Raw genomic sequence first — 23,563 nt, 5'->3', positions numbered from 1 at the left:
TTTTCAAGTGTAAAAGAAAAAAACATGTGCTTGAGTAGCTTGCTTCCAGACCATGTGATCTTGGCTTCAGTCCCACTGCACAGCACCTTGGGTAAGTGTCTTCTACTTACAGAGAGGATGACATTCTAAAAATTGGAGCAGTTTGAATGGGAAATGATGCCCCACCCACTAGATTCACCAGACATAGCCTCATCTGATTATCATTTATTCCGCAGTCTTCAAAATCATTAGGATGGAAAAAATATGAATTCTGTAGATGAGGTCAGAACAGTAAGTACTGAAGGAGTATTTTCCATCATGGACAAGTGAATTTTAGAAGAGGGGCCTTGAAAGTCTACCAGATAGATGGAAGAACATTGTAGAAAATGGAGGAGAGTATATTTTAGATTAAAAAAGAACTTTGTTTATCTTAATTTTGAAAAATAAAAGAAGTATAAAAACAAAACCACATTATTTATGGGATGACCCAATACTTGAATGGTACTATAATTTTACCAACTGCAGAAGAATAAAATAAACTGATCTCAGTGGGATTTGACAAAAGAATGTAAAAAGCCTGAAATATCACAAAGTATTTCGTCTGACACTTTAATGATTGTTCAGATACATCATCTATATCTACAGTGTTACAAACATTAAATGATAAGCATAAAATAACTTACCTGTATTGTCTGCCGATGGTCTCTGAATATATTGACTCTGACAATGGCTTTGTTGAAGTCAGGGTTTGATGACTGGATTATTTCATAGTCAATGTGTTCCTGCAGTAGACAAATACAAGGTGTACATCAGACAGTGTACCAAGGTAGAAATGGTATGAGCCACATAAACATATGGTACAGGTTTACACAAAATAGAAAACACTCTTTTAGAGCATAGTATATTAATTTCTACCACAGGGATTGTCAGAATATTGACACAATATAATACTGAACATGATAGGTGCAGCCAACACCATGTGGTCAAGAAATCTAGTTCACAATAAAATTTTAGGTGTGATCACATTGCATGACACTTTAGTCAAATGTCTACTACGATATCTTTGAGCTGATTAGTACCTTGTAACTGAAAGTTAATAGACAGGAAATGAATGAATGAATGTATGTATGTATGTGTGTGTGGGTGGGTGCGTGCATGCATGTGAGAGATAGAGAGGAAACCAATAAGTGTTTGTAGGTTCTCAAAGAGACATTGTCGGGAAACAGTAACCATCCTTGTGTCTCACATTAACAAAAAGTCTGGCAGCTCAATACCTTAACATAGAAATATGTGGAATAAGGTACCATCTTGAAAACAATAAAGGGTATACAGCTGAAGAATACTGCATCAATAATTCCTTCCGATTGAAGCCAGCTTAGAAGAAATGTATATAAGAATAATGATGTTGAAGATGATGACAATAACACTGAATATAATGTTTATATTACTACATACTATAGTACTAGATATGGCACAATTAAAATAAGTATCACAAAGTATAGTATTGAACATAGTACAGTTAGAACATTGCATGGTATACTATCAAACATGGTGTTTAGAACATTATCAACAAGCATACTAAGCATAGTTATGTAATACATTAATACAAGAGAAATAACAGGCAGAAACTATGGTTAAATCTGATAATATAATTTTACAACTACAGAATATGCCACATAATTCTCCAAGTTTATTTAGTGCCAAATGTACACTACTGGCACAATAGTTTGTTCTGGATATTGTCCAATATAGAAACAATCTGAGACAGCAAGTGTGAACCTTACTAAACAAACTATAAGTAAAACATGAGATACAACCAGGTCAACATAATGATCTGACTTTTGCAAAAATCTTGTCAAAGGTTGTGATGCCAAAATGTTTTTTGTTTAGACATAAATCTGTTTTTACTAACCAAACCTACAAAGATGTTATCATCATCATCATTTAACGTCCACTTTCCATGCTAGCATGGGTTGGACGATTTGACTGAGGACTGGTGAACCAGAAGTCTGCACCAGGCTCCAATCTGATTTGGAAGAGCTTCTACAGATGGATGCCCTTCCTAACGCCAACCACTCCGAGAGTGTAGTGGGTGCTTTTACATGCCACCGGCATGAGGGCCAGTTAGGCAGTACTGGCAACAGTCATGCTCAAATGGTGTTTTTTACATGCCACCTGCACAGGAGCCAGTCCAGTAGCACTGACAATGACCTCGCTCGAATGTGTTTTCACATGCCACCGGCACAAGTGCCAGACAGCTGTTCTGGCAATGATCATGCTCGGATCGTGCTAATAGCACTTCACTGGTATGGGTGCCAGTCATCAAATTTGGTTCAATTACGACTTTGATTTCACTTGCCCCAACAAGTCTTGGCAAGTGTCCAATGAAGGAAAGATTGGCATGGGTGCCAGTCGTCGAATTTGGTTCGATTTCGATTCTGACTCTGACAATTGTGTTTTTTTAAAATCTATTTTATCAAGGAATAGAGTAATGGCAACTGCATTATCCAAAATGTCTCAATTTGAAGACAATAAGGTGTGACTAGAGGGAAATTTTTATCAACCTTTTCTAGCAAGTTGAACAGCCACATCAAGGATCCTTCAACTTACACAAGCAGTGATTTCAAAGAAGGCTGGAATATGGTATTACAAAATTCTGATTTCTATGCTCTGTGGTGCTTTGCATAACAATAAGGGATAGCATTATAAACTATATGCCAAGCGAATTCCATCAAGCAGAAATGTTACCTTTAACAAGTTCTACTACTTCTGTTAAATTGTGTATACTCATGACAGACCAAGAACAAATGCATATCATGAAACAGCCTTACCTGATATTCTAGTACATCAAAACCTTTAAATATGAATTCAAATAGAGTTTTTAAGTTTTCTGGACTTGGTGATGTAACAAAAATATTGGAATAGCTGAAAGATAAGCAAGAAAACTTTATGGATGACCAAAAGTGTTAACATTTGATAATATGACTGAAACAATAGTGGCTAGAGAGAGTGAATGTAATGGTGAATAAGGAAGTGACAGAGCAGAATAAGGAATACAAATGTGGAAAAAGTTAAATGCACATACTGAAATATTGGCATATTTGTAGACATAACAGTGTAAAAAGTGAGAAATTACAGTATAAAATGTTATATGTGAAGTGGTTAGAATTAGCAATACAGATGTGTACCATCCAACCCATGGAAGCATGGAAGATGGACATTAAATGAAGATGATGGGTTTCAGAGATTAAAGCTCCATTTCATTCAAAATTGAACAAGTACAGATTTGGAAGAGATATGCAAAGCACAACTCAAATGAGAATTTTTATTTTTCAACTTTAATAGTTCTGCATAAATTGGAGATATCATTAGGACATTACCACATCACAGTCACAAATATAGCTTTGGTTTTCTATCAAATCCTTAACCTTAAAGCACATGTGTCTCTGGGATGTGAATAAATTGAATTACGCTGCCAGATCGGATTGGAGCCTGGTGTAGCCATCTGGTTTCACCAGTCCTCAGTCAAATCGTCCAACCCATGCTAGCATGGAAAGCGGACGTTAAACGACGACGACAATACGTACAGACATATATATATATATATATATATATATATATATACCACCTGACTGGCCTTTGTAGGGTTTTCGAGCGAGATCGTTGCCAGTGCCCCTGGACTGGCTCTTGTGCGGGTGGCACATAAAAGACACCATTTCGAGCGTGGCCATTTTCGTGCGGGTGACACGTAAAAGCATCCACTACACTCTCTGAGTGGTTGGCGTTAGGAAGGGCATCCAGCTGTAGAAACTCTGCCAAATTAGATTGGAGCCTGGTGTTGCCATCCGGTTTCACCAGTCCTCAGTCAAATCGTCCAACCCATGCTAGCATGGAAGGCGGACGTTAAACGATGATGATGATGATGATTAATTCATTACAAGACATTAATAATGTTAAGTAAACAGCTGAAAAGTCATAGAATTAACCTCTCAAATGATGCACTGCATTGGATATTAAGTGCATCATGGATATTTTAGAATACAACATAAGGATTTACAAAATTCATATTAATATTTCAAAATCCAAAGACAGCAAGCTGAGCAAAATGTTTAGCAGCATTTCATCTGTCTTTATGTTCTGAGTTCAAATTTCATTGAGATTGACTTTACCTTTCACCTTTTCAGGGTTGATAAAATAAATACCAGTTGAGCACTGAGGTCAATGTAGACTACCTACTCCCAAAATTGCTGGCCTTGTGTCCAAATTTCAATATCTTGAACAACATTATTCATTATTTTATTATACAAAGATCATTAATAAATCAACAAAAGCAATAATTTTCTAAGTTTAAAATTTAAGTTTCCTTAACTTTCCATGTATGTGCACCTTAGTTACTAAGATAGATAAGCACTGACCTTGAGCCACACACTTATAAAAACTTACCCAAATCCCACTGCTGTAGCCATGGCAAGGCCTAGTGCAGCTGATTTTCCTCGGCCACGAGCTGCTGTCATCACAACTGTATTCCGTAAAGTCTTCTCAGACACTGAGTCTATAAACTTTAAGAGTCCTTTAGCCTGTAAAATAACAAAATATATACTTCAGTAATCCTTTAATCTCTGACATGACCATAAAGTTTAGTCCTTTAGGCTGAAAAATGAAGAAACAAAATGACTGCATTGAAATCAAAACGAGAACCATCATCATTTAACACCTGTATCTCTCCATGCTTGCATGGGTCAGACGAAATTGAGAGAAATATCCTATAGCAGGATGCACTTCCCCTTGCTAACACTCACCTGTTATTAAATGAGGTAATCTTTCCCTTTGGCCAGACATGTTTCTCATGAAAGACTGGATGTGTACTTCTTGTATGACAGTAATGCCTGTTCTTGTCATCATGCGATATTAAGAGAAGGGTACACACACACATGAACATATATATGATAGGCTTCTTTCAGTTTCTGTCAACCAAATCCACTTACAGAAGGCACTTGTCCATGGTGCTACACAGTACGACTGAGCCCAAAACCAAATGGTCGGAAAGCAAGCTTCTTAACCACACAGCCACACCTGCACCTACATATTTCAAGCCATGATCATTGCAAGATATGTTGTTCTAAGAACTCAAGAAAGGGTGTTGAAGAGTAAAACAAATATCATTAACTTTGAAAGATATTTGTCAAATATGGAAACTTTGAAGGGAATACTTCCCTTTAAAATATATATTTTTATCATTCTTCGACATAAAGAATGAATCAGAAGTCTTTGCAACATTCCAGTATATTTTTCTACAACATATAACATGACACCAATAAGCATAATGTTCAATTTCTATTCTTTTTCATCCTTCCAAATATCTTTCCAAAAAGCTCAACAAAAAATATAATAATCTAATAAACAACTTGAAATTGTAAACTGATGACAGTTTCAAAAGATGTATTACAGTACTGATTCCAGGATTGCATGAACCTAAGCTTTGGTTTGCTATTCTGTTACTTCGTAAAGCATATTCCTGTGTCAGTATTTCTGAAAGCAGGTTCTACTCTTGTCCCTCAGTTAATTATGAGAAGTGATAAAAATATTTGTGTATTTTAGCAACGTTTTTAAAAGTCATTAGATTCTAGCCATCCGACCATTCAGAGTTATGTACCTTGCCTCAGAACACATTAGTGAAAATGCTGGACTCACAGAAAAGCCTCTACATACAGCTAATTCCACTTACCTATCTAAATATGTGAAGTTTTCAGAGAAGATGGAGAAGGTCTACAACCCATTTGATATGGGATCATACTTCTAGATTAGATGAAATATTTTACTAGCTTGTTTCATAGTTTTAAAATTGAAGTATCAGAACTAGTGACCAAGTACCAATGAAGGTACACGAACCATTAATTCTTAAACAGAAAGTGTAATGCCTTACTAACTCAGTCAGAAGTTGCTTTCCAACACTATAGATTAGTACAGTCCCTGCAGTTTCTAAAGACGTTTAGGACATAATCTGCTTTCAAAGGACATTTATGACATAATCTGCTTTTAAAGGACATTTATGACATAATCTTAAGTAGATTAAATAGCAGAAAAAAATTCTTACTTGATCTAAAGTTCGGGCACAATTGATGATTGCACCAACAGGTTGTGTATCCTGCAAGGATTCTTTTAAAGCTACCAATTCACGTTCAGATTGAGTGAGAGATTCTTCCTGAAAAATAAAAATAATAATGAGACAAACAAAGCTCAGTTGTTGACCTCTAGAGACCAAGCACCATATAGAAATGTACAAGATGGTAATTTATTAGTTTGGTTATGTGTGGCAGTCATGTTATGGAGTGTTTTTTTTTTTTTTGTATTGGATTGTGAGATATGATGTGAGGGAAACTGAACTACAAGCAAGTTGCATGGTTATGAAGAGGCTCTATTACTTGTTCATGAAGTAATCATGAACGGGTTGGTATAGTAACAATCAAGGTATGTGAGGTATAGAGAAGTCAGTTTTATACATCCAATTCACTATATAGCCACCTTTGATATATCTCAATATTTTAGCAATAATGATAACAGAAATGGGTAATCAAACAAGTTAGATTTGGCTATGTTACAACCTAATTCTTCAAGAATTAAAGATTCTTAGCAATCCAGCATGAAAATTTTAAACCCATGCAATGTTGCTATTTTTGTGAGATTTGTGCTTACCTTGAAAATGCAAGAAAAGGTCTTGGTCTTCCAGTGTTGTACTTATCATGATGTTGAACTGAAGTAGCTATATGTTTGTGATTGATTGTACACTTAATTTCTTGAAGAGACAGTATTCATGATCTGTCAACCGTGTATGCCTTCTGAGCTCTTATCCTTGACTAACTTGCCTTAGATAAACTTATAAAGTAGTAGCTAACTAAATGGAACTAATTAATGAGTGCTTTAGCTAAAACTATTTTATCTTCATGATAGTTTATGTTCTAAAGTTAAGATTTTAAGCATGTGGTCCCTGTTATTAAGACATTATGATATTAGCTGAGGTAAATTTGGTTAATACATTGGGCAGGCCAATGCCAGCTACAACCAAATAGCAAATAAAAGTTAGACAATTAGTTACATTAATTAAGCATCACAGCTAGTACTGTGGAAAATTACTGTGGTTAATTACCTAATTGTGATAGTTATAAATCTATCACATTAGTTATCGAAGGACTTAGGTATATGCAGCTGTAATTCATAATGAAATAAACGAAAGAGGAAGACACAGTGATGGCATCAAGTGAAGAGGTAAAGTAGGAAACAAATATGAATTACCTTGGACAACTTAGGCAATGGAGTGACAGTAGATGTTAGAGATGACAAAGGTAAGATGTTGTATTGGTTGTCAATGACCAAACACTGACTGCATGTGGTAAGAGACAGCAGAAATCTAGACAAAAGAACAATAATGGTTAAGGAAAAGCAATGCAACAAATATATACATAGTCTTACTGATTCATTTATTAATGATCCATGATTTCTAGAACTGAAGGGAATCAATAGTGATATGTGACAGTAAGAGCCAATACAGTAAAAGCAAATTATGAAGTGAGAAATATCAAACATTTTTCAGATCCTCTTCTCAGAGCAACCTAACATACATAGTTTCTTCATTAAAAAAATAACAAACAAGTTGATAAGATAAACAAAGAGAGAGGTGATTGGGAAACTGTAATTTTTGACTGTTGTCTCTGTATCTGTCTTTCAAAGTAATATCCCACACTTTGAATCTTAAGCAAAATCTCTCTAAATTACTTAGAAGATTCAATTGAAACAGAAAGCAGCAGGAAGTGGTCCACATGATATTTTCCTGCACTGAGTCCAAAAATAATACATACACACATATATAACTATAGAGAGAGAAATTTCAGATATGGAAGTAAGGCCTAGAATCAAAGCAAAAACCAAAATCTTGGTAAGTAGGAGAGCAAACAAATCACAAATCCACTCAGGTAGATGGCCTGCTTGATCTGTAGAAAAAGCATAGGTAGAAACTCCATAACATGTATCCAGTGTAAGTTATGGACGCATAAGAGGTGCAGCAATATCAAATGAAAGTTAACAGGGAAAATAATTTTTGTGTTTGGAAGGTGTTTAGGTACAATTAACACTAAAAATGTGCAGATAATAGACTCCGTCAAATGCCAGGGGGGAAAACTAGTAGTTGATAGCTTCCGTTACCTATGCAACCAAGTCAGTAGCAGGGGTGGATGCTCCGAGAGCATAGCTGCTAGAATAAGAATAGGCTGGGCAAAGTACAGAGAGCTTCTGCCTCTACTGCTAACAAAGGATCTTTCTCTCAGAGTGAAAGGCAGATTGTATGATGATGGTGTGTGAACAGCCATGCTACATAGCAGTGAAACATGGGCTGTGACCACCAAGGACAATGAGTAGGCTTGTAAGAAATGAAGCTAGTGTGCTTTGCTGAATGTGTAATGTCAGCGTGTATGCACAACAGAGTGTAAATGTCCAGAGAGAAAAGTTGGACATAAGAGGCATCAGATATGGTGTGCAAGAGAGACTGTGCTGGTATGGTCATGTGATGCATATGGATGAGGACAGCTGTGTAAAGAAGTGCCACTTTCTAACAGTGGAGGGAACCTGTGAAAGAGGTAGACCCAGGAAGACATGGGACAAAGTGGTGAAGTATGATCTTCGAATGTTGGGCGTCGTGGAGGCAATGCCAAGGGAGTGAAACCTTTGGCAATAAGCCATGCTTGAGAAGGCTTGTCAAGCCAAGTGAGATCATAGTTGTGGCTGACGCCAGTGTCGTGTAACTGGCATGTAAAAAGCATCCTTTGAATGTTGGGCAATATGTTGTGCTTAAGAAGACCTGTCGAACCAAGTGGAATCGTAGTCATGGCTGATGCCAGTGCTGTGTGACTGGTACCCATGTAAATGGCATGTAAAAAGCAATGTTCAAGTGTTGGGCCTCACGGAGGCAGTGACAGGTGACCAAGACCTTTCATAATATACCGTGCTTGAGAAAACCTGCCAAGCTAAGTGAGAGTATAGTAATGGCCGATGCCAGTATCACATCAATGGCAACCATGTCGGTAGAATGAAAAAAGCTCTTGGAGTGGTTGGTGTTAGGAAGGGCATCCAGCCATAGAAACCATGCCAAATCAGATTGGAACCTGGTGCAGCTACCCGGCGTACCAGTTTTCAATCAAACCATCCAATCCATGCCAGCATGGAAAACAGGCATGATGATAGAGACAGACAAACAGCCAGATAAAGAATAATTAGTGAATTGGTAATTATCTTATTGGATAACAAAAGATTTCTCTAAGACATATAGACACATTTACAAAGTAAAGAGCATAGAATACCTTTCATTAAAGCGACCTGTGACATCTTGATGTGATTCTGTCCTGAATCTTGAATGAACATCCTGTTGACAGGAAATCAAAGCATATAATGTTACTAAAGTAGTGTTTTTGTTGCATTATACATTACGTGGACATGGACATTTACAAACACACACACTTAAGTACAATGCTTTATAGCCCACCCTTGTTGTTGTATGTCTATAGGTTGTATAAACAGATAATTAGAGATAAACACAGACATTTGCAATAACATTAAGCTCTAGAAACTACGGAATGCACTTCTAAAAGACAATACTTACAACAAGAAAAACAAAAAGAAAAAAAGTATCCCTTTCCCCAGGGTAGATACATGAAGCAACCGTAAGAAGTGTATATGTGCACTTACCATTGTCATTGTGTACAGCTGTTTTAAAGAGTTCATTGTTCGCAGTAAGATCACAATTAAGCCACCTCCTTCAACAGTTTCTACAGTACGAGCCAAAAGATTTGGAGTCAAGGCTTCAAAATCCTGAGAAAATAATACATAGAGCATTAAATTATGGTCACCATTGTTGGTGTTAATGCTACTGGATAAACCCTTTTGTTACCATAATTTGGTTGAAACAGCCAACATCTGTTTTGTTTTAATTTCAAAATTAATATAAAAAAAACTTAGTAAAATAACTGTCATTATAAAGCTGATGCCTGAAACATAAGATTAACATAAAGTACTGATAGAAGGTTTTGATTTAGATCATTCAAAAAAAATTAGTTTGCTTCATAGAACCAGGTCAGTTGCAGGTGTGGTGGTATCAAAAGGGTTAAACCTTTATCAACCATAACAGAAGATTACAGTTATCATTGTACAACACCAGACAGCTCAACAGTAGCCCCAAAGACACAGAAAAATGAATGGATTGCCAGAAACAATCTTCAGTCAAAGTCAGCAGCATCCTAAACAAAATGTCACATAAGGAACCACAGATCAGTCTATTGATTTAGCTCCAGCATCTAAAGCCCAGTGAGAATATTCTTTACAAATGTATGTTATAAACAAAACTACTGGATGCAGAGCATTTATCTAGAATCCTGAATTTGTTGAGCTCTAATATAGTCTGATATTATATGGCATATTCCATTACTTATCATATAGAAATTTCATTGCTAATCGTATAGATTAATTTTATATTTTCTAATTTTTCCAACACCTGGGCTATATCCATGTTTCAAACATTTGACAAATTCTTTCAAGAAGTGACGTAATGATCTTTACAAAAGAAGAAAAAAGTGATTACCTGAAGAACACACATGCCATAAGTGTTGCCAAGAATTTTATGAGTCTCCTTGTAATAACAGTAACGGATGTTGGTTGATGCCAAGAACAACTCAAAAGCATCAGCATCTTTCTCAGACATTGTTGCAATACGACCAGCCTTTATCTTTTTTTGCATCTTGCGCATACGTTTTTTGTGACCATGTCTGTAAGACAAACAAGATTAATAAATACTGAGAACTTTATAAGAACTCAAAGAACAAGGTTATGTGTACTGAAATGGTTTATAACCCATTCTAGCATGAAAAGCAGATGTTAAATGTAGATGATCACTGTGATAGATGAACAACCAAGTTTAATAATTAAACAACATGTAGTCTACAACTGAGATCAGTGTAATTAACGCAGTTTGAGTTCCTTTTGAAAGTAATTGCATACTCATGGTGTGTGTAGTGGTTAGTGCAAAGTCTATGGTAGTGAACACACTATAGGTGGCAAGAAAAGGAGTGCTTGAGTGAAAGTGATTGATTTAATTATTAATGAAACATGTCTATAACAGAACAGCTAAAATTGTATCCAGTGCTCAGGAGCATTGTCAGAAAATGGTAAAAAAAGGAGGCACAAAGCAGCAATAAGTCAAGTAAAAAAGTCTGCAATGATAAGCAAGTGCATGCATAGTACAAAGAATAAAACAAAAACACAGAAAAGTGGAAAAGTTGAGAAAAGAAAAGGGCAAGTAGGCATGTCAGGAGAGAAAAAATGTTTCCAAAAACCATGAGTGCTGTTTTTTTTTTTTTTTATGCTAGAAGCATGTCCATGAGTGATAAGAACACTGAATTCAAAAAGGTGGTCAAATATGATGTGAGAAATCCAAAATTACAATAACATCAGCAAATCAACATATCTAGTTCTGAGAAATAACATTTGTATCTCTTGGTAATTCGGGCATATATAGTGTGTAAAGAAAATAGATAATATTTAAATATACAATAATGCTACTGCTGTTTAAACCCAGATCAGTTTTATCAGAGGTATTCTAAACACAAACATTTTATTCCCTCTTTTCCATGCAGTTTATATTAAGGACTACATTATCAAATGTGTCCTTCATTTAAGGCAGAACAATGTGATTAAACAGAAGATTTGACTGCTACTTATTTCTACCAGATAAAGCAGACATTCCTTCATTTATGAAGTAGTAATTATTTCTAGCATAGGCACAGGGTTGGAAAGGGAGAGGGTATTAGTGGAAGCTGCTTGCCATAGTCTACCTGGTTGATGTAACAACTTCCTCTTGCATTTCAAAAGTTGAGTGATTAGTAAGCATCCAATTTGTAAGAACTGCTTCAATATACAAAGACCCACAAATCCATCCAATGTGTTTTCAAGGATTTTAAGGACTTGCTTCTTAGTGCAAACAGCTAAGTTAAATTTCATTCTTCCCTTACAGTGTGAGGAAATTAACCATTTTGTGACTATATTTTAAATGAAATACACAGCTTATCTGTTCCAATTAATTTTGAAAATAATCAAGAACTTAGAAGGCTTTGATAACACAATTCTTGATTTTATCATTAATCTGGTGCTTTAAAGAGGCAAAATGGCAGAATTATTAGTGTTGGAACAAATGCTTGGAAGTATTTGTTCCAGCGCTTTATATTCCGTGTTCAAATCCTGTTGAAGTTAACTTTCTCTTTTGCCCTTTCAAGGCTGATAAAGTACCAGTAAAGTACATTGGGGTTGATGTAATCAATTCCCTCCACGTAATATTGTTGGCCTTGTGCCTAAACCAAGAACCGATATTAATCTGGTGTTTGAGAGATCACTTAAGAAAAAGGATTTTGCTTAAATGAAAATGGAAAGTCTTTATTTAAACAAACAATTGAAGATGAGAGGTTTTCTATTATAGATTAGATTGGAGCCTGGTGTAGCCATCCGGTTGCACCAGTCCTCAGTCAAATCGTCCAACCCATGCTAGCATGGAAAGCGGATGTTAAACGATGATGATGATGATGATCCTATCAGAGTCTCAGATGAGTTATTATTGAATGGGTTAAAGTGCAAAATTACTTACGAAGAGAAACCAAGTTCCTTTTTATAACACCACAACACAGAAGGTCTGGCTTTTACCTCTGCCTTTGTTAACATATGATGGAGTACAACAATCTGGAACAGGAAATGGATCAATATTATATCAAGTATTCTTCACAATCATCGTCATATTTATGTCTACAATTCTATGCTCATGGGAACTGGGTAGAATTCATTGAGACAGGTTTTCTATGGACAGATATTTTTCCTGTAACCAACACAAGGTTGTGTCCAAGTAAGATATTTCCCTATAGCCTAGCATATTTTCACAAAAGAGTGGGAACAAAGGGCACTACTTGTTGTATAATGGTGATGTTTGTTTACAACTATCAATGTCAAGACAATGTAACATATGCAGACACATACATACTATAGATATATGGATGAGGATAGCTGTGTGAAAAAGTGCCACAGCCTAGCGGTTGAGAGTACCTGTAGAAGAGGTAGACCCAGGAAGACCTGGGATGAGGTGGTGAAGCACTGCCTTCGAACATTAGGCCTCACCAAGGCAATGACTAGTCACCAAGACCTTTGGAAATATGCTGTGCATGAGAAGACCCGGCAAGACAAGTGAGACTATAACCCGTGGCCTTTACTAGGAGTGTAGCCAGCCCACTTATGCGTACCTTTCCTTCTTTGGACACAAAACCCTGCTTGTGAAGACCTGTTGAGGCAAGTGAAATCGAAATTGAACCAAATTCGACGACTAGCACCCATGCCAACCTTCCTTCATTGGACACTAAACTCAGCTTGCGAAGACCTGGAAAGCGGACGTTAAACGATGATGACACATAACATACATGCTTGCATGTTTGCCTGCCCATGTTTATACTGAGAATTCTTGAGCATGATGTTTGTGTTCATCATATATAACACATCCAGTAGAATAAAAAGTATCTTCTCGAAAAATCGGAGTTGGTAACAGGAAATGTATCTAATCATAAAAACTGCCTGAACAATTCCCATGCAAATACAGAAAATGAGGACATGAAAAATGATGATTAAAGTGAGACAGCAAATCAGGATAAAGAAGACATACTTCAGCTGTGACTGATTAAAGATTAAGTTTCAGGTGTAACCCTCAAATTGTTAGCTTCGGAGTTTTAGGATAACCTTTTTGCCCAAAATACATATGCCCTATATTTTGTACCGAGTATTTTTACTTAGGGATAAGAGAGAGAGAGAGAATAAATATGAAACATTATACCTGGTCATGTCCTTGGTCAGCAACAACAACAAACATAGTGCGATGTTTTTTAGCCACACCATTCTCAATTAGTGTTTTGATACGGTTATCAATTTTCTTGCGAGTCATTTTAAGATATCACAGTTTAATACCAGCTGTAAGAGAAAGAAAATTACTAGAGACAACAATTGGAACTGGTCAAATTAGACATTATGTTGCATTAGAGGGAACAGAGCTTTTGACTACCCTAAATAGGGAATTGCTTATTTTTTCATGAAGCAAATGTAATAACTTTAGCAAGAAATAAGTCTTCAAGCACAGAGAAAAGCAATAAAGCTGTCTGTTAGACCCAATTCTATGTTCACCAGTATGCAAAAAATTCTGAAACAATATGGAAATGTTGTTTCCATCACTCATTCTTTATTTTCATATTTAACTTAAAAGTTATTAATTTTCTTAATCTAAAGGAATTTCTTAGAATCTTTTACTTCTGAAGACAACATACCAACTGAATGAGAGTCCTGTTTTTCCCAGAATATATTTTCAGTATATCGCACATTTATCACCAATACCTTTAGTCTGATGCCCATTGAACAGAAAAGGCTACCTTCTATGCCTTGGTTTCATGGTTTTTTTTTCCAATATTTTTAATGATTTATTTAGAGTAAATTTCAAATATAAGATTATTTTTATTCAATTTCTCTTGTCTTTCACAGTAGCAGCCAGTTTCTGCATTTTGTCGCAGTATACCTGTCTACTTAAGATGGTTCAAGCAAAGTTCTCAATGCAGAATGAAAGACAAAATACATCCAGAACTTTGTGCCCACATGATTATGTGGTCCTGACATTTGTTTTACAACTGCTTGGTTCCAGGTTTGATCTTACAGAGTTGTGTATTGAGCAAATAAATGTCATCTACCATAGACTTGCGTTGTTTAAGGCATTCATCATCATCAACAACCACATAGAAGAAAAAACTCAAGTGGAAAGTTGCAATATAACTGAGTGTGTGTATTTTGCAGATGTATAATGGTGAGAAAACTAATAAAATTAGAGCAGATACAAATACCTTGTGGTATTTATTCTGGCTGAGTTACAACAAGCACTGCTGTCACTTTCATCAAAAGTGTAGTGAACTAGTGATTGGCCCATTAAAAACAACCAACAATGTTCTTCATTCATAGAATGTATCATAAAGAAAAAAGAAAGGTTATATACAAGTGATTTCCAACGTGAAGCCTGGGATCCCAAATTTTTCTCCACCACAAACAAACTACACCTATATTCAGCCTAGCCAAACCAATCCCTCCAACCACGCATACTATGTGATGACTGTTTGCTACAATATAGCACTATTCTAATACACTAGTGCAGGTATTTCTGTAAAGAAAGTTTTCCAACCACCAGTGGAGTATACCTTCTTTCTGGAAAGTTATTTTGGGGTGTGGAGGAAAATAGATTGGGAAACATTGTTATATGCCATTGTTATGATTGATGTAAAGACTAAAATTCTAGGCAGGAGCTTCTGGGGTTTAAGAAAATATCTGTTGCTGGAATCATGTCTAAACGCTGGAATCATGTCTAAACAATGGAATCTAAGTGTTCCATAGCTGACTGCGCAATTGGCATTTTTGATGAATCTTTGAAACACAAATACCTAAGCTTTAATAAAATGTATTAATTCTATTTTAGAGTTGAGAATGTTTCTTTTTATTATTTTCAAGTTATACTAAGTAATTAGTGATGGTGGATGGTGCCATTGCGGTGATGGAGGAAGGCAAGTTGTGAGGTCAGATCTTAAAATTTGAGTCTCAAAGACGACATAAGACAAAATAGTTGATTTGACTTGCAAATCTGTCACGGTAAGCTGATATGAAACGATGATTATATATATTAACCATAATAAAGCAGTTCTATGAGAAACTGACTAGAACACAGACTAATCAGTCCAGCAATTCATCTAAATAACCCTTTAAACACATAATTTATTTATAATTTCTCGTTGTTTTAAAATTATTTTCTTTTCACAGTCACCAGCCTCAGACAACATACGCAAATACCAAAAACAATTTGTAATCTTGTAGTGGATAAGTATCAGATTCATGTCTTTCCCAATGACATTTTTCAACCTAAGTGATGAGATTCCAGTTTCAGAACTGGCGAGTCGATTCATTTATTAAATACTCTTATTAGTATTAAGATTTGGTGTCGAAGTAATAAAATAATAACACATATATAGCTAGAATAGCATAAAATACTCTGGTATAAATGTATATTTCTCGAACCAGTTAAATGCTACGATCGGCACATCCTCCTCCCTACATCTTAAACATTCAGAGCAAACACACCCAACAATTTTTATAATTTAATGGTGCTTAATTGCAATTAGGCTATGTTTCGATTTGACTCTCAGAAAAATGAAAGATTGCCTGCAATTAAATAGAACGGACTGTTAGAAATTCTAGATGTTTTAAAGCAAATCAGCCCTGACAGAGCATATCTGTGAGCGTCCCAACTGTGGCCATCACGTCCCGACAGTTGAGCATTATGTATCAAAGACTGCATTATCCACTGTTTCCTTTTTTTCAAGGCGGCCAGGTATAGTATGAGGGCGATTTTTTGGTAGCTATTTCAAGGAGCTCGAGCGACCACATATTGGCTCTCTAGTTAGTTTGGAGGAAATCGAAAGTTAATACCAGGAGTGTAACTCAATCAATTCCGAACACCCAATGTTCGGTAATGACGTGGCGTTATAAATAATAAACACGTGAAAAGAAAAACATATATTTGTAAAGAACATAAGAAAACAATGAATGAAAGAGAATTATGACAAGAAGAAAATCTATGCTGAGTGAAACTGAGACAACTCTAGTGTTTACTCCACGTGTTCAACACGTAGAAGTACCTAACCTATAATAAAAGGGTGAATTATGTAGTAAATAAGTCTCATATCCACTCAAACCTGACATATGTAATAAAGAGCCAGTGTTCTACTACTCACGGTTATTGAAGGATTAGATATACTTCGTAAAAATCTGTATTTAACACATGCCGATTATTTTATAAATACAATAACGAAGTTTGTATAGATTAAGATGAAACACCGGTTAAAGCGTTACTAAATGACATGCGCGACCGGAACATAATTTTGTTTTAGAGCACATGTTCGTTGCTAGTTAATTCTGATCGTGTATGGTATGTTGATAGTTAATGTCATTCCAGTCGTGACTATACCATCTTTTACGATATCTAGTACTAAATTATCTAACCTGTCCTTTTCTTTTTAAAGATGAGTGTAGAGAACATTTAACTGTTTGTTCTAAGTGGAGAGCCTGCATAGAAGTTTTTTCGCTGTCTTGAAGGTTTGTTGTAGTTTCGGTATCACCGATCACTCTCGATTGAGCCGAGCTATGATGAAAAAAAATTCCTACCGTAACCATCCCATTTTTTAAAATTAGGTAGTGTGTGCCCAGGACCTCATTATCAAATGATCTTCATCTGAAGTAGTAGGGTGTGTTTTGATGGAAATATAGCTGCTATTTCTAGCAGTTCGTGCCATATGGTAGAAGATAATTTCTATATCGTTACTCAAAATAAATGTATACATTCATATAAGCATTGGAAAAAAAAATATTAAACAAGTTAAACTAAAGCGTGCCTGTAGCATATTTTACGAAGGGGCGCTTAATCTATCTTATCGATTTATAATTTTTTTTTAATGAATTCAAGAGCGTATATATCAGCGGGCATGGTGTGTTGATATGGGAAATGAATGCAAGAGTCCCACTGTTTATCATTTTACATAAAGCTTAATATTTGCCTGCTAACCGACCTGTCTTGTTTGAGACATTTAAAAGATAAACACTGGGAATGATAGCTTTGAAATGGTAAATTATTAAACAAATGAGTAGGCATTTCCCTATTGATCTCGATTTTATATCAAACCTAACCTAGAAACACGAAACCTAAAAGTTAAAACATCACGTAAATTCACTAAGTACTCGTCCCCCGATACGCAATCCTAATATAATGTTCATTTGCTTTTGTGGTCTAACGTGAAAACGTGACTTAATTTAAAACTGAATTGAGCTAGAAATTTTGCATAAAGTAAAAGTAGAAACTCTTCTCTTTTACTTGTTTCAGTCATTTGACTGCGGCTATGCTGGAGCACCGCCTTTAGTCGAGCAAATCGACCCCATGACTTATTCTATCGGTTTCTTTTGCCGAACCGCTAACTTACGGGGACGTAGTCATACCAGCATCGGCTGTCAAGCGATGTTGTAGGGACAAACACAGACACACAAACATATGCACACACATACATATATATACGACAGGCTTCTTTTCAGTTTCCGTCTACCAAATCTACTCACAAGGCTTTGGTCGGCCCGAGGCTATAGTAGAAGACACTTGCCCAAGGTGCCACGCAGTGGGACTGAACCCGGAACCATGTGGTTGGTAGTCAAGCTACTTACCACACAGCCACTCCTGTTTCTTACCTGCTTAAAAATACCTATATGATTTAATGGCGGTGGCGTAACGGTTTGTATAAATAGCCTTTCTACTATAGGCACAAGGCCTGAAATTTTGGGGAAGGGGACTAGTCGATCACATCGACCTCAGTGCTCAGCTGTTACTTATTCTATCGATTCCTAACGGCTGAAAAGCAAGGTCGATTTCGGGGGAATTTAGCTTAGATCGTGAAGTCAGAAGGAGCATTCTGTTCGACATGCAACCGATTCTGTCAGTAACATTCTGGTTCGTTCAACGGATTTTATTTTATGAGAAATAAAACGATTACACTCAATTATTATATGATGAGTTAATGCATCAAAATAGAGAACTAAAATGATAAGTATTAGACTTGGAATGAAAACTAGTCAGACCTATTACGGTTGAGATCCATTCAGTTTGATTGTAATTTGTTTAATTTATCGTGTATTAGGTCTAAAAAGTATCCTTAACATCTGATCAACTTTAAACAACCAGTCATTCATAAAAGTTGATTGCAATATAGTATTACCATAATAGGACAAGTACATAATCACTGAATTGGAATCGATAGCTTGCGAACATTTTAAATTAAAAGTACATTGGACCTACGAATAATTTCGTGTGTTGAATCAACCTTAAACAACGAATCTTTCATATAAGTTGAAAGGTAGTATAATACTCTGATAATAAAGCTTGTTGCATGGGTTCTCTCCCATATGCTACTCTTCGGTTATTCGGCATTGAAACTAACAGACTACATTGACATTCTGGTCATTGAGCATCATTAGAATTTACGTCCTATCTGTTTTATTGATATACTGAAGCTCTTTCAGTATGTTCATCGTCATATTCTGTCGTTGAGGCGTAGATTTGTGTACCTCTGTAATACTGAAAAGGGTTTTGCTTGCAGAGAAAAGGAATGGTCATGCTCGTGCTGGGCACTGGTTGGCGCTCTAATACAGTGTTCTTGATGTACTAGGGAGGGGAAGAAGTGCCAAAATAGATAAAGAAAACGTTTAGTTTAGAAATAATGTATTCCAAACCAGATGCTATGTAAATATTCAAGATTAAGATATTTAATGACGGTCGGAGATTAACTTGATCCAAAGGCAGTGTATATGTAAATATTAAAAGCACAAAAAAGTTCATCACTGAAGATGTGGTTAATAGTATTAAAACATTTAATTTCACTAATAACTGACCTCCAACATTCAGAATCACTTGTTCCTGATTGTGGTACCTCTAAATGTAAAAGATATTCTTTAGTATTATTTTCACTAGATTTTAAGTCTCACTTCTAAATTACAAAAGATTTCTGTAGAATTTGTCATAGTATCATTGCATTAGTGAGTCTATGTGTTAGAATCTTCTTGTTCACTTTTCTGGCAATACTGATTATTAGTTAAACTTCCACAGCCCTTACCCTTAACTGTACTTAAGCCTTATAGGGCCATTGTGACGTTAGTTTCTCAGACCGAGTATTAGAATTGTAAAATGTCAGTCGTTTCAGTCTTCTGTCACCTTAGAAATGAAGTATTTATATGAATGTCGATGTGTTAAATGAATTCTAGATTTGATATCAAAATATTTCTGTAAAGGACCTTCTGAAATACGACTGGGTGGCAATATTGATTTAGTGTAAGCTAAACAAGCTGCATCTTAGGTCTTCACTATCTACAGTGACCTCAAAATAATTGAAAGACATATATATTTCCAGTTATTGTGAGGGCTTCGATGTAATTTTTCAATAAGGATCATCCAAGATTTATATATCCTAGGATAATGATTTCCAACATAGAACTGCAACTGTAGGGTTTCGTGAAAAATAGAACAGTAGGATTTTGGGAAAAATGGAACTGTAGGATTTCGAGAAAAATGACAATGATGGTATGCGAAAACATCCTTCATTAATTTTTGCATTTAACACCGTATTTATTTTATTATGCATGCAAGGAATATATTTTAAGCTCGGCAAATCCTAGCATATGTAGGTATTAAGGAGAACCTATGGGCTGAATAACTTCCTAACAGGAATTGTTGGGAATTTTGACCTGATCAAGTTCTTTGTTTAGACGAAATTTCATAGAACTTCTTTGCCGATGTCTGATTCATTTAGCACTGCCAAGATAGTTTTATGATTTGTTTAATTTCTTTGAAATTTAACTTTAGGAAATAGAAAGGAAAGGGTTAATAATGACACTTCACGCTGATATAGAATGCTTCAATGATCAAAAGCTTTGAAACACTCTGACACTAAGGACATGTCAATTTAGTGTCCTTCAACAACATCAAGATACAAAATCACCATGCAAAATCCATCTCATCCTTATCCTTATGTGTGAACAATATATGCCCTTCTCCTTTCATACCAAAGGTACAACAAATGTAATCCTTTCTAATCTCAAATGGTGAATTCACGTATAAACTATGGTCGAACCAAGTGACAAACGTTGAACTTCTAAGTTCGAATAGCTGGATTTGGTAAACACAATTATGGAACGTTGCAATTAAATTCAAATGAATTTTAATTCGTATTCACGCACCTAATCCCGTTGAGATTTGGTTTCAAAAAATTAAGTAAAAAATAATTTGACATGTACAATATGATTATTTAAATATTCTTACCTTTAGTTATATTTCTCGGATGATTTGTTTTTCTTAACAGATCCTTGTTTTGCAGAACTTTATCATAAAATTCCTTACAATGATGGTCTAGGTTCCACTTCTATTCTAACATGGATTATATTGTAGCCGCTTCCTATTTATTTCGTTCTTTTAGCCAGTGATCACTTCTTAACTACAAAACGCACAACATATAAACATTATGAGTTGGTATGCTGACGAAATAAGTGAATGTATAAAAATTAGTAACTCTGAGAATTATTCTTTAACTTTAGCTTCTGGAAGAGGAGTCTTCCATTTTCCATTGCATAACTTCAGGTTTTTACATTCCATGTTCAATAACAGTACATATGAGTCCACTTGCCTTTTGTTGGAAGAGTATTTGATAAGACCTACGGAAAAAAAACCATTAAAAAATGTTCAACAAATTTATTCCACGAGACAATCATAGTGTCATAATAATCATCCACTTCAAAGAGGAAATATTTTTTTCTGCTCAAACGTAAAGTTGTCATATTTAGGTAAACCTTGGCACGGAGAGGGATAAACTTATCATAGTGTCTATCGTTCACAGTTAACGAGTTTTTTTAAGCAATGGCGTAACCCAAAACAGTATTTGGTCTGTTTTAAGTTTGCTCAATCCTATTGTTAAAAAATGATGAAAATAGTGAATAAGAAATAAGTAAGCTTCACTCAATCGATTATTGAAAAAATACCGAGAAGAATTTGCAGGTTCTTTTCTTTGGAATTACAGAAGAATTTCAGTGCTTTCAATGAAGAAAATATTTGCTTCGCTGCACTCACCGAGGAAATTCTATGCGTTTTAGAATGTGAGTGAACAGAAGGATATTTATTGAACGGCAACCAAATCATACAAATCCTTCGAACAATACGAATGCTGAAGAAAAATACAAAAATATAATAAATATTTTTTTATGGCAGTTACTTCAACATCAACTGAGAGAATAGCAGCCGAATGAGCAGAACTGTACGGAATATGAGTTGGACAACCGAACTCCTATTCATGGAATCATTCATGCTTTGTTTTGAATTTCTATTTTTGATATTTACACATTTAGACAAATGACCAATTATTATTGTGTTTCCCTATCAAAAACATTTTTTTCATACCCAATTTTTAACTCGGCAAAACTTTCCGTGCAAAAATCTTAATGTAGTTTCCTAAGTCTCATTTAGAAGCAGTTTTACTAGTAATAAATTTATCAGTAAATCTTTCTTTCTGGGGGAAAAAATATGGCACATCGTCTTAGTTCATTAAAACTTACTTGTCTTCATAATAAGAAAACACCGCCTGTAAAAACTCTTTTATTCAATCATTCAAACTAAATGACTGATGATGCTGGACAGTGTAGAAGGCCATTGCAACTTCTGCAGCTACTATTTTAGAATCATCTGTGGAATTCGAGGAAAATCTCTATCATTTGTGCTTTACAATTTCCATATGCTATGTTTCTCAGCGCGCTCAATATTAAATGTACAATTATATATTCAACAATCAGCTTCAAAAACAACACTTTCCCTTCTTTAATAGACGTTCATTCTTTCGAATATTCATCCCGAAATTTATATTTGCATTTCGGTATTTCAGGATTAAATGAATTACTATTTACTTAGAGAACACTGATACATCTGTGACCTGCACAATATTAAATGGATAACGGATACATTGAGAACGCGTGCGGCAAGGTTGTCAGTTGTATCAGCCATGCAAACACGCATTACAGCCTGGGAAAGACGCATGGGACAGAGTAACGTAGGCCATTTGACGTACACATCAGAAGAAGGAGAGTCACTAAGAGACAAAGTGTGTAGTCAGACTGGATCTATTTTGAGAATATTCCTGTGCGAGCCTTGGATTTATATCTCATGGATGAGAATACAGATCAATTTCTTCTGATATAGCATTTATGTTTATTCATATTACCTATTCGAGATGAAGCCTTTTCTCAGAAAGAAAGCATGAAGAAGAGAGAACAGCAAAGATATGATGAAACATATGAATATAACACATACGTATCTCAGAACAGGGAGAGTGAGTGTTTGTCAGTTAGGATAGTCCTTGATAATTGTTCAAAAGCAGGAAAAATGTTTACGTTGAAATGTTATCAGTTAGAAGTCCGGCAGGACGCAGGAGATATCCCACAGCAACAGCAAGAGGTGGATTCGAAGGTTAACTGTTTCCTATAGCTGCTCATTAAACATTTGCATCTGTCAACAAGATTTTATATCAATTTAGACTTGGCGCCAAAAGAAGATTACATGAAAGAGTTTTCTACATTCTCTTAGAATTACGATCAAGTAAGTCAGAATATTCTTGATTTAAAAAAGACAACGTCAAATTATTTTTGATTTATGGAGACAGAGATTGCAGTAGGCGTTGATTGATTGACGAGAATTGGCCAGCTCTTCCAAACATAAAAGTCGTAAGGAAGCTGACTGTATATCAGTACAACGAGAACAAGGTGTGTAATATACATGTGCAATTGCTTGCAAGCTAGTAGTTCGACAGACTTAGTGCTACATTAATGATATTTTAGAGAAATAAAAATTAATACAAAATTTTATAATTTA

The 23,563-nt window shown here is 35.5% G+C and overlaps 1 protein-coding gene across 2 annotated transcripts in view; it reads right to left on the bottom strand.

Moving 5' to 3' along the window:
- Window positions 1-23,389, bottom strand: part of LOC106873658 (RNA cytidine acetyltransferase) — a 51,008-nt gene extending 27,619 nt beyond the window's left edge. The window contains exons 1-12 of one of the 2 annotated variants that reach the window (XM_052966197.2): window positions 23,006-23,389; window positions 20,975-21,146; window positions 13,877-14,010; window positions 12,653-12,744; window positions 10,601-10,784; window positions 9,712-9,834; window positions 9,327-9,388; window positions 7,270-7,384; window positions 6,074-6,181; window positions 4,423-4,556; window positions 2,811-2,904; window positions 663-761 (exon numbers count right to left, since the gene is read on the bottom strand). In XM_052966197.2, coding sequence (XP_052822157.1) covers window positions 663-761; window positions 2,811-2,904; window positions 4,423-4,556; window positions 6,074-6,181; window positions 7,270-7,384; window positions 9,327-9,388; window positions 9,712-9,834; window positions 10,601-10,784; window positions 12,653-12,744; window positions 13,877-13,984 — 1,119 coding nt within the window. In that variant the 5' untranslated portion in view covers window positions 13,985-14,010; window positions 20,975-21,146; window positions 23,006-23,389. Of the gene's footprint in view, window positions 1-662; window positions 762-2,810; window positions 2,905-4,422; window positions 4,557-6,073; window positions 6,182-7,269; window positions 7,385-9,326; window positions 9,389-9,711; window positions 9,835-10,600; window positions 10,785-12,652; window positions 12,745-13,876; window positions 14,011-16,856; window positions 16,965-20,974; window positions 21,147-23,005 lie in introns of those variants that run through there. The other variant, XM_014921109.3, reaches the window with a different exon arrangement.
- Between the last annotated feature and the right edge of the window lie 174 nt (window positions 23,390-23,563).

Source organism: Octopus bimaculoides, chromosome 3, assembly GCF_046866305.1.
Source record: "Octopus bimaculoides isolate indiv1 chromosome 3, ASM4686630v1, whole genome shotgun sequence".
In the NCBI taxonomy this organism is placed as follows: Eukaryota; Metazoa; Mollusca; class Cephalopoda; order Octopoda; family Octopodidae; genus Octopus; species Octopus bimaculoides.
Note: the sequence above shows the minus strand (reverse complement) of the source record. Positions and strands in the feature narration are given on the sequence as shown.